This window comes from Carassius carassius, chromosome 47, assembly GCF_963082965.1.
Source record: "Carassius carassius chromosome 47, fCarCar2.1, whole genome shotgun sequence".
NCBI lineage: Eukaryota > Metazoa > Chordata > Actinopteri > Cypriniformes > Cyprinidae > Carassius > Carassius carassius.
Genome location: NC_081801.1, coordinates 21,420,246 through 21,432,293, shown reverse-complemented (window position 1 = coordinate 21,432,293; position 12,048 = coordinate 21,420,246). Strand labels below are relative to the sequence as shown.

General features: G+C 36.1%; 1 protein-coding gene across 2 annotated transcripts in view; it reads left to right on the top strand.

Moving 5' to 3' along the window:
• Positions 1 to 12,048, top strand: part of chm (CHM Rab escort protein) — a 47,758-nt gene that overhangs the window by 13,446 nt on the left and 22,264 nt on the right. For both annotated transcript variants that reach the window (XM_059542178.1, XM_059542177.1), the window contains exons 2-8: positions 747 to 813; positions 1,049 to 1,121; positions 1,286 to 1,416; positions 2,811 to 3,165; positions 5,499 to 5,615; positions 6,181 to 6,301; positions 7,794 to 8,016. In XM_059542178.1, the coding sequence (XP_059398161.1) occupies positions 747 to 813; positions 1,049 to 1,121; positions 1,286 to 1,416; positions 2,811 to 3,165; positions 5,499 to 5,615; positions 6,181 to 6,301; positions 7,794 to 8,016 (1,087 nt within the window). The remainder of the gene's footprint in view (positions 1 to 746; positions 814 to 1,048; positions 1,122 to 1,285; positions 1,417 to 2,810; positions 3,166 to 5,498; positions 5,616 to 6,180; positions 6,302 to 7,793; positions 8,017 to 12,048) is intronic.

Below are 12,048 nucleotides of genomic sequence, written 5' to 3'. Positions count from 1 at the left end.
AACTTGTCTAAAACTAGCCCAATGGCGTTTCCAGTAGGGCAGCGTGCGCTAAGCTGGTGTCGAATCACAACGCAGAAACCGCTGGCACAATCAGAACTCGTTACATATTTCTGAAGGAGGGACTTTATAGAACAAGGAAGGCATCAGCAGGTTTTTATTACAGTGAAAACAGATAGGTGAATTGTGTGAAAAATACAGTTTTTTTATATATAAATATATATGTGTGTGTGTGTGTGTGTGTGTGTGTGTGTGCGTGCGTGTGTGTGTGTGTGTGTGTGTGTGTGTGTATATATATATATATATATATATATATATATATATATATTTCTGAAATAATTTTTGAGTGTCATTCGTGTCCTTATATAAACTGCACCATTGGTTTACCGACAGCATACTTGTGCCAACATAATTGACTTTGCAGTGCAATGTTAAAATCTAGTGACTTTATAAGAATTGGGAGATGAAAGATTGAATTAAATACAATATCGTTAGCTGTGTTGTTGTCCTTGTGCTGAGTTGCTGTTTATCACTGGAAGTATCCACAGCAGTTAAAGTGAATAAGCCTTCAGTGAGCTTTAATACTTTTTGCATCACTGTAATTGTAAAAGCAGTCAGATTGCTTTTCTATTTCAGCGATGTGTGCTTGAAAATGGCACGCATTTTGCAAATTGAAGGAAACTTTCAATTCAGAGAGAGATCACAATGGTGGTCGGTGACGATGCTTTCTGTCTGTGTTCATTTCCCAGGCCTCACGGAGTCTGTCATTGCAGCAGCTTGCTCCAGAGTTGGACAGAGCGTTCTGCATTTGGACAGGTACTACATAATTAGACCGGAAGATTCCTTAAAACTCAAAAGTATTGCTTGGCAGTTTTGCATTTTTGTGTTTTTGTACCTTCAAGTGAAGTGTAGTTTGATGCTCAGTGTCTATAAAATATGATTTACGTAAACATTTAAGTTTATGCATTTAGCAGATGCTTTTATCCAAAGTGACTTACAGTACAAAAGAGGAGCAACAACAATGAAATGTTAAATGATGATTTTTTTACAGGAGGAACTACTACGCTGGAAACTGGGCAAGCTTCACATTCAATGGCCTGCTGTCATTGATCGAGGAATATAAGGTCATTTATTTTATTATTTTCACTCAGTTACAAGTTTATTTAAATTGTATCAACCGAATAATTTTTTTTTTAAGTGATACTGGTTTTTTTGCAGTTTTACGTAGTGGGTCACCTTGTGGTTTTGAAGCCAGTGGTTGATTTTGGTTTTTAATGTGTGTTCTCAGAATCAGCAGGAGGTACAGATCACAGAGTCGGAGCAAGTTTGGAGGAGCCTGATTGATGAGGGAGAGGATGCGGTGCCTCTCAGCGCCCTGGATTCCTCTGTTTCCAACTTGGAAGTTTTCTGTTATGCCAGGTTAGTATCAATTGTTCTTCACTTACAACTCACACAATCTAAAATTGGTCCTATACAAATTTATGATGGCAGATCTTGTGTGTTTCATCTCTTAAATGCACATTTGCTTTTAATTTCATTGCATTTTAAAATAAAGTTTGGGGGATATTTGATATATTGTGCGACATGCCAGAATAATAAACATGCTGCATAACAAACAACCTGAATGGACTTCTTGGATAATTTAAATTTCACTTCAATATTAAAGCAAAGACCACTAAAAAGACAGATAGTTAATAATAATAATAAATAGAATCAATAATAAACCCAATGTTGCACATCTATGCAATTCTTCATAAAATCCTAATCATTTAAATTCTAGATGTTTTAATATGAGGTTTTCTCACTAACAATTGTGAATTATATTTTTGATGACTGAATATAATAATAATAATATTAATGTGGCAGAACTTTAAGATAAAAAATGTAAGTCCTCAACAAGGTGTACAGTGCCAGAAATACATTTTTAAATGACTGTCAGGACATAGACCAAGAGAAAAATACATTTGTTCCCTTAATGTGACATGCAATACAATTGAGGATTAAAAATTAGACATGGTTATTGACACAATGTGCAATGATTCGATTATTTTTGCAAGCTTACGATTTGATTCAGATGATTCCGAACTTGATTCAGTTTGATTCATTTAGATATGAATCATGTACAGTACATTCATAATTATTCTCAAGGACAAGAAATATCACTGTTAATGCTGTAAACTATAAGATCTCTATAAGTTGGAACATTACTATAATATTAAATGTCAAAATTAACAAATGATTTGTATACAAACATTTAATTTGCACATACTGCTCTTTTTATAATAATAATAACTTTTTCATGATTCAATTGTCTTTCTACTCCAGCTGTTTTCAGGAAATCTAACCATTTAAATCATGGCTGTAATAAAAAACTTGTTGTCTTGACAGATTATTCAGACATGCATTAAATATGGAAGAACAGGTTAAGTAAAAATATTATGTATATGTAATATCATTCATTTAGGAAATCGCTCCTCTCTTGAGGTCCTTTTTCTGGCCAACCACTCTGCTAAGGGCTTTGAATGTCTTTCATGAGGTAAATGCAACGTATTGTGGCATGATTTTTCCAAGCTGTTTTGTTGCGGTTAAAACATCAACTGAGAGATTAATTGAGACACATGATACATTTCAGTAATTCTTTCATTTTCTTCAACATAGCTTCTAGTGTTCATTTATGCTTATTTGGTGCTATAACAAGTAGTAAAGAGGAGGAGAAGAATGGTTTATGTGCTGCTTGTACTGAGGTGGCTAAAGTGATCTGTCACACAACATCAGAGAGCGTCAAAATGCTATTTATTGTGTGTCCTTTAAAGTGAGGAAGAAGAGAAAGAAGAGGAAACAAAGGCCCCGTTAACAAGCTTTCAGTCAGTGAATGCTGAGACTGTATCAGAAGAGACCAACAGTGACTCTACAGAAGCTCAAGACACGGTTACAGGTGATGACACCACAGCATCCGATGCTCAGACACCGAACGAGGAGCACGAAGTCTCTGAGCCAAAGGAGGAGCAGCATACATCTGACATTTCAGAACCCAGCCAATCACAGGAAGAGAAAGAGTCGCAGCTGATCAGCAGCCCAGCAGATCCGCCTGTAGAGGTGGAAAAGAAGATAACGTATCAAAAGTTAGTAAAAGAGGGACGCAGATTCAACATCGACCTTGTCTCCAAGGTTTGTATTACCTAAATAAATATGATAATCAGAATATTAGATCAAAATAAAATAATAGGAAACCAATAACTGCTTTATTTACCAAAAATCAAGCATTCTGATGCCTAAAGGTATAGAAATAGTAAAAGCTTTGTCATTACCTTCACGTTTACACCTGTGTGTGTGAATAATTGCTTGCCGAAGTTACATGCTACTTGGTAACAATGTTTTAATTAGCGTAGCAATTGCTGAATGAATAAGGCAACATAGAAAATTTTACAGGTGCCGGTCATATAATTAGAATATCATCAAAAAGTTTTATTTCACGAATTCCATTAAAAAAGAGTGAAACTTGTATATTATATTCATTCATTACACACAGACTGATATATTTCAAATGTTTATTACTTTTAATTTTGATGTTTATAACTAACAACTAAGGAAAATCCCAAATTCAGTATCTCAGAAAATTAGAATATTGTGAAAAGGTTCAATATTGAAGAAACCTGGTGCCACACTCTAATCAGCTAATTAACTCAAAACAACTGCAAAGCCTTTAAATGGTCTCTCAGTCTAGTTCTGTAGGCTACACAATCATGGGGAAGACTGCTGACTTGACAGTTGTCCATAAGACGACCATTGACACCTTGCACAAGGAGGGCAAGACACAAAAGGTCATTGCAAAAGAGGCTGGCTGTTTACAGAGCTCTGTGTCCGAGCACATTAATAAAGAGGCGAAGGGAAGGAAAATATGTGGTAGAAAAAAAGTGTACAAGTAATAGGGATAACTGCACCCTGGAGAGGATTGTGAAACAAAAACCATTCAAAAATGTGGGGGAGATTCACAAAGAGTGGACTGCAGCTGGAGTCAGTGCTTCAAGAACCACTACGCACAGACGTATGCAAGACATGGGTTTCAGCTGTCGGATTCCTTGTGTCAAGCCATTCTTGAACAACAGACAGCGTCAGAAGCGTCTCGCTTCAAAAAGGACTGGACTGCAGCTGAGTGGTCCACAGTTATGTTCTCTGATGAAAGTAAATTTTGCATTTCCTTTGGAAGTCAGATTCCCAGAGTCTGGAGGAAGAGAGGAGAGGCACACAATCCATGTTGCTTGAGGTCCAGTGATGACTTGCGGTGCCATGTCATCTGCTGGTGTTGGTCCACTGCGTTTTCTGAGGTCCAAGGTCACACAGCCGTGTACCAGGAAGTTTTAGAGCACTTCATGCTTCCTGCTGCTGACCAACTTTATGGAGATGCAGATTTCATTTTTCTAACAGGACTTGGCACCTGCACACAGTGCCAAAGCTACCAGTACCTAGTTTAAGGACCATGGTATTCCTGTTCTTAATTGGCAAACTCGCCTGACCTTAACCCCATAGAAAATCTATGGGATACTGGGAAGAGGAAGATGCGATATGCCAGACCCAAGAATACAGAAGAGCTAAAGGCCACTATCAGAGTTACCTGGGCTCTCATAACACCTGAGCAGTGCCACAGACTGATCGATTCCAAAAGGAGCCCCAACTAAGTATTGAGTGTTGTACATGCTCATACTTTTCATTTTCATACTTTTTAGTTGGCCAAGATTTCTAAAAATCCTTTCTTTGTATTTGGTCTTAAGTTATATTCTAATTTTCTGAGACACTGAATTTGGGATTTTCTGAGATACTGAATTTGGGATTTTGCTGTCAGTTATAATCATCAAAATTAAAATAAACATTTGAAATATATCAGTCTGTGTGTAATGAATGAATATAATATACAAGTTTCACTTTTTGGAATTAGTGAAATAAATCAACTTCTTGATGATATTCTAATTGTATGACCAGCACCTGTATACCTGTTGTCAAACTAAGCTCATGCTTCTAAATTATCATAGCAAGAACTAAAATCTCTCACTTTTAATCTTGCTCAAATCCCTAGCCCAGTTTGGGTTGATTCATGAAGAAAAAGTCCGAAATAATCATGTAGTTTTATAAATAATGTTAATTTGTTTAATTTAAGTTTGCCCTACTCAAACTTATTAATTATTGTGAGTATTAGGGTTTACAGTGTACTATTGTATTGTTTTTGTGTTTTTAAGAATAATAATGAATCCTCCATTTCCAAGCATTTGTTTTGCTTAAAGAAAGGGAAAGATATGTTCTCTTGTAAAATGTGTGGTGTAATCTGTAATATCGATGTTGTCACAAGTTTATTAATCGGTGGGAAAACTTCCTCACCGTTGCATCCCTAGCTTCAAACACTTTCTAAAACACCATCCCGTAGCGATTGCAGTCTGGCTTCTAGCTTTAAATGAACTTAGAAGGCAATGAAATGAAATTTATAGTGTTCTCTTTGACCCCCTTCAAAGTTGATGTATTCACGTGGTGCACTGGTGGATCTGCTCATCAAATCTAATGTGAGCCGTTACGCCGAGTTCAAGAACATCGGCCGCATCCTCACCTATAGAAATGGAAAAGTGGAGCAGGTATGGAGCTGATCTTTTTCAATGAATCAAATTAAAAAAGAATCAAAGAAATGTAAGAATGCTCAAAAGGACAATTGATATTTAGCATTAACTGACATTTTTGGCATGCAACTGTTTTTTCCAAACTGCTTGTCATATTTAGGGTTGCAATGATTATTATATTTTATTAGATTTTTCCTTCCCAATCCAAAATTCTGAGTACTTCACGTTTTCCTCATGACTGCATTATATTTTAGGTCTAATATGAAGCATCCTGATTTAAAATTATAAGAGCAGTTCAGCTAAGATAAAATGATTAAACAGGTTTGCTGCTTGATTTATCCATTTCTATTTGCTAATGTACTTGATAAGAGCATTGACGCAAAAGGTGTTTCTCATTTCACTAAAAATATTAAATGCAGTATTGTAATGCACAATCCATCTGTGTGAGTAATTCAGGGCTAAAGCTAAGCTGTTTTCTCACATTTGTTACATCTTCCTCTTTACTGATTGTGTGTAATACGTGTATTTGTGCATGCATGTCACTACTTTAACCTGCTCTGTCCTGTTTCTTTCTCCCCTGAAGGTACCGTGTTCACGGGCGGATGTGTTTGCCAGTAAGCAGCTGTCTGTGGTGGAGAAACGCATGCTGATGAAGTTTCTTACCTTCTGTCTGGACTTTGAGCAGCACCCAGAGGAGTACCAGGGTATGACCCCATGTGTTTGTTTCCCTGCAGCTCTCTGATGTACATGGAACTTCAGAGATCTATCACAGACATTTACTGTAGTTTTCAGGTCAGATAAGAAATCTCTGCCAAGTAGAGAATTTTGTTCTTAAAGTCAACATGAAATCAAAATGGAACATTTTTCACTTTCTTAATGAATGTTCTTTGCCTTATTATGTACAATTAATCAGTACATGCTATTTACAAAACTATTTCAAATATTTTCAGCAAAATGTAATAACTTTATCTGCCTTCTACCCAAGCAAGGCTGTGTGTGCAAGGGAAATATTACTAACCAATAATATCATAGCCTAACATCCATGATCCAATCAAATGGCAGTGCATTAAATCAAGCCCCATCTTACATTATTTCCTTACAAATATTCATTACAATGTCAGACAAATTTGAATGAAAAATTTAAGCTAATATACATCCACATTTTCAAAAAGATTTAGAAAACTACTTAAAAAAAAAAAGAAACACTGAAAGTCCCTTTTCACCTAAACATTTTAATAAAATAAAAGGATTTAAATGACATATAAATTGAAACTAAATAATAAAAAAATAATTTTTAATCCAAGTAAACATTAGGTTGTGTAAATAAGAGTTTTCTCTGATCTATTTTGGGTGGCCTATCATGGCTTATTCTTTTTGCCTAGTATGTATAATCATCAATAAATCTAAAAAAAAAGCCAATTCCCATTCGATTGTTTTTCACAACCACAACAGAAACAGTAAATGAAAATGTCTAGTTTTTCAATCCATGTTAACTCTATTTTTAACGTTACGAGCAGGTGCAGACATTTGTAACTTGAATGTGTGAGGGCTCTGGTCTCATTCGCTTCATTATTTTAATTGTACAAAAACAGTGTGCTATGCTTGATATTGTAAACTGGTAATTCTTATATTATTTTGATTTATTATGGTAATCATGAACACATTGCTTTATAGCACAAGTAATTATACCGTTTACTGCTCTTTGTTATTCTTATAGTTCTTTACCTAATTCAGTAAATGAATCAGAAGTTTTGCATATTCAAAGAAAACAGCTGACTTCCGAATTGCAAAATTAGGTGGATATTGCCCATTGAATTGATTGCTTTCATGTTGCCTTTAAAACTGTAGCTCTGTTGAATTTAGGACACAATGACGTAAAGCAAATTGCTGCTTTTATGTTATTACAGTGTAGTGTTCCTTTAGCTCAATTGGTAGAGCACTGCGTTATCAAGCGCAAGGTTGGGGGTTCGATTCCCCGGGAACACATGATATGTAAAAATTGATAGCCTGAATGCGCTTTAAGTCACTTTGGATAAAAGCGTCTGCTAAATGCATGAATTTAATTTAATTTTAATTCAATATGCAATAATAACCATTTTGAAAATAAACAAGCCTTTCATTCAGTAATGACATGCCTAGTGGGAGGTCTCATTATCCTTTTACACACTAACAGATTTGAAATTGTCCTTATTGTAGACTATACCGAGAAACCATTTAGAGAGTTCCTGAAAAACAAGAAGCTTACAGAGAACCTGCAAGACTTCATCCTGCACTCCATCGCTCTGGTGACGCAGCTCACCCTTACAGAGGAAGGACTGAAGGCCACGCAGCACTTCCTGCGATGCTTGGGTCGCTACGGCAACACTCCCTTCCTGTTCACTCTGTACGGCCTGGGAGAAATCCCACAATGCTTTTGCAGGTAAACTATACAGGATACTGACAGAATAGAGCAATGACTTTGTCAGGTCATTTCACATTAGGGATATTATAACTATATAACTACTTTTTACTTGAAATTCAATAAAATATATATTAAAAAAAATTCTCTTTTAAATGTATTTTTAAAGACAATCACACAAATCAACAAAATGATTTAAAATAAAAACTTTATATATAAATATATAAAATAAAAACATTCTAAATATCAGTAAAATGTAATGGTATCTCACCATTTCACATTCAGTCAGGTCATTTAAACTCTTACCCTGCCACTGTTCTTTCTTTTGACATTTTGCATGTTCAGAAATTCATGCAACTACATATTCTTGGAATATTTCTGTTTTTAAACACGGGCAGGGAAAGAGTTAATGGTCAAGCAACAAAACATGGCTGTTAATTCTGATGGTGATAACAAAAAATAATGATATTTGGGCAAAAACAAATGTGGAACACAGACAGAAAATATGATATATATACTGCTTAATATTCAACTCTATGGTCTTTACAACTGGCACACTCTCAGCTTTGAGGGGGAAGTGAGGAAGCAGGCCATTAGGAGGAGGGTCAGAGCTCTGCAGGACTGTGAGTGTTTGCTTTTAGCACTACGAGTCTGCTGGGAGCAGTGCTGTGAAACGGTGGCACTTGGAGATGAGCAGTCTTCAGCCATGTGCCGCTGAGAGGAATCATCATAACAGAAACCATGAGCTAGCATCAGGCCAGGTTACAAAGAACATCTCCCCAAAGACGTGCAGAGCAGTCAAGTGTTTATCTAAAATGCACATATGGCTCTGAGCTCTGCTCTTAGAGAAAAGTCTGTTTACGTCAGTAAGGTTGTATGGCTGATGTGCTGAAATAGATCAGGCCAGTAATATCAGAGCAATTGCCAAATGTCGCTTAAAATATAAACGTTTCAGATAGGACATCAATATTTTATATTAGTCTATTAAATTTGCATTTGACTGTGTCGTCTTAAGTTTCTGAACAGTTTTTGCTGTTATGTAATCATGTTCTGTGATACGATTTTATCATAATTCCACATAAAGACAATTTCTGAGAGATCTGCGAATTTTAATGTGCTTCCACGTCTGTGAGGCAGATTAACTATCATTTTTGATTTCCATAGTTTTCCACTAATCACCCTTGCTGACATTCAGATAAGCATGCTTGCGCACTGAGGCATGAACCCACCTGCAAGCTCTCCATCATCTGTGGAGAGAACGCAAGAAACAATTGTTGCAGCTGACTTTATTTTTCTCTCTAACTTCATTTTAAATTTGAGCTCTGAGAATTTATTTTTAATCGTCAGTGATGGTTTACAAAATTGATTTTTTTTAAATGCATCTCAAAAAAAAGGGAAAGATCATTGTTTGCTAAATAAAGAACAAAATAGTTCACCCACAGATGCCAATGTAATCGTCCTCATGTCATTCTAAACCTGTATGACTTTCTTGCATATAACACAAAAGGAGATATTTTGAAGATTGTCCTGGTTGCTCTTTTCCATATAGAAAAATGTTATTCAGGTCATCAAGCTCAAAGGACATGAAAACATAAAAGTAGCCTAGAAAACATAACAAATAACTACAAAGCTATTTGCATGTCTTCAGAAGACTTACAGTGTGCTATATTGACCCCGTGGGTCTTAAAAGTCTTAAAATATCTTAAATTCAGTTTGATCAAATGTTAATTAACGTCTTAAGACGGCTTAAATATGGGGAGGGATATACAGAAATCATGATGTGGTCTAATGTGATCGTTAAAATACCTTATAAATGTGTTACAGATTCATCTTTTCATTTTTTGGTATATTTGTCACACAATATACTGTTTGGCTTTTAATTCAGCTCAGGAAATAGATTTTACTAGTACTGGCACAATAATATAGTTATTGCTTTTCTTTAAACACATTATCACCAAAATCCAATATTAGTTTACCTCTAATTCAAATATACTTGTATATAGTACACAAACCAGTTTCATTATTTATGTATATACTGAATAAAACAAGAAATGAGTATTTTAAATTTGCAGTTACCCTGTTTTGCTGCCTGTTTAAACTGAGTTACATGATTTATTTTGAGATTTATATAGGTTCTGTATGGATTTACAGCATTGGTTTTATTACTGTAGGAGTTAAGTTTTACATTTGATTTCAAAAACTCTGGGACCTCTTTTAAAAATAAATAATTACATTAAAAAAAAAAGCTTCTTTAAATGGAAAAGAGTAGCTTGGAATTCTTCAAAATATCTCCATTTATGTTCCACAGAAGAAGGAAAGTCCAGCGGGTTTGGAACAAGAATAGGATGAATAAATATTGACAAAATTAGTTTTTGTGTGAACTATTCCTTTAAAGTCACTACGAAACTGAAGTATGCTGAAAAAAAGAAAAGAAATTGGTGTACAAACAATTTTCACTCAGAAATTTCACAAATTTGTACCGACCTATACACCGTGCCATTTGCCAACGTGAGTAACACAGTTACAGAATATCAGAGCAGACATGTGAGACTACTACACAATTAAAAGGCTTAAATGAAGCACTTCAGAGAGAAGTGACAGGAGGAAAAAGAGATCAGTGCGTGGGGGAGAAGAGGAAAGAGATGGACCTCAGAGAAGACAAAAGCGAGGGATTGAGAGACAAAAGTCAGAAGGCGAGAGCAAGTGAGGGAGGCGGGTTCATTCATCACGTTGATACCTGCTTGCAGGTGATAGATGGATAGATGGAGGTGCAACTCAATAATGCTCACTCTCTCAGTTATTCACAGATCAGCGAGCAGCTCCGCTAATATAGTGATGAAATGCTTAACCGGCCTCACCCGCATTATCCCTCAAGTTTTGACAGCAGAGACTTTTTAATTTCTAAATAACCTTTGGCACTCTGACTGCCATCTTCCGTCTTCTGTGCTCCGTTCTGGTTCCCCCATCGCAGTTGCAGAGTTGTTTTTTGGAGCCAGCGTGATCCATTCAGCCCGGGAAACACATTTGGCCATGACAGGTTATGATTTGCACCTGCGATCTCGGAGCTCCAATCAGACAACAGTCAAACACAAACAGATTGAGAGGACTGGGAAATGCATTAATTAGAGCCGATGATTGTCTTCACAGCATTCCCTCATACGTCGCGTTTCCTCTCTGTCATTCGTTTTCCTCCCCCTTTACCGTGTGTTCTCGGGGAGCCATAAACATTTAATTTATTCCGATCCAAACAGGATTTAATTTTCGCAGAGAAAGGCCTGCCAGTCAGCATGGCGCTTTGTTTTCTTTTAATTATTGGCCAACCATTAGTCCCCCACTCAGCTTCCAGCACCCTAGATTACAAGCGAATTTGCAGCCAATGAACCTGACAGGTAAGTGGTCTTTGCTGTGTGGGGTAATTTTGTTTGTTTAGCATCTCCTGCACGGTAAGGGGATTTATTGTTGACGCACACAGAACGCTTATAAAATGTTCGGGGGCCTCCCATGGACACTTTTCCTTTTTTTTTTTTTTTTTTGTCTACGCAAACCTGGTTGTCCAAACGTGGCATCTGTTTTTTTGTTGTTGTTGTTGTTGTTGTTGTTGTTGTTGTGTTGTGTTGCTTTAATCAAATGAGTCACGCTTTTCTTCCTTTTGTTTAATAGACTGAAATCTAACAAGTCACAAGGGATGCATTCAAGATTTTTTAGATTAATGGTTTCAATCCCGCCCATTATTGACTATCTGCTGGGAAATTGTGCAAAATGCTTTGCTCCTTTGTTTAAAGAGGGTGAGCTGTAATTTTTGGGTTCTTATCAAACAAACAAAAATAATAAAAAGGTCCTTTTATTTGTTTTAGTTTTTTTAAAGGTCATTTTAATGACTTTTTATTTTTTTTAACAATGGCATGTACTGTATGTGTGAACCCATTGGAATTTATTTTTATTTTATTTTTGCAATAATTGGTCATAAAATGTGAGTGAGTGAGTGAGTGAAGTGACATTCAGCCAAGTATGGTGACCCATACTCAGAATTTGTGCTCTGCATTTAACCCATCC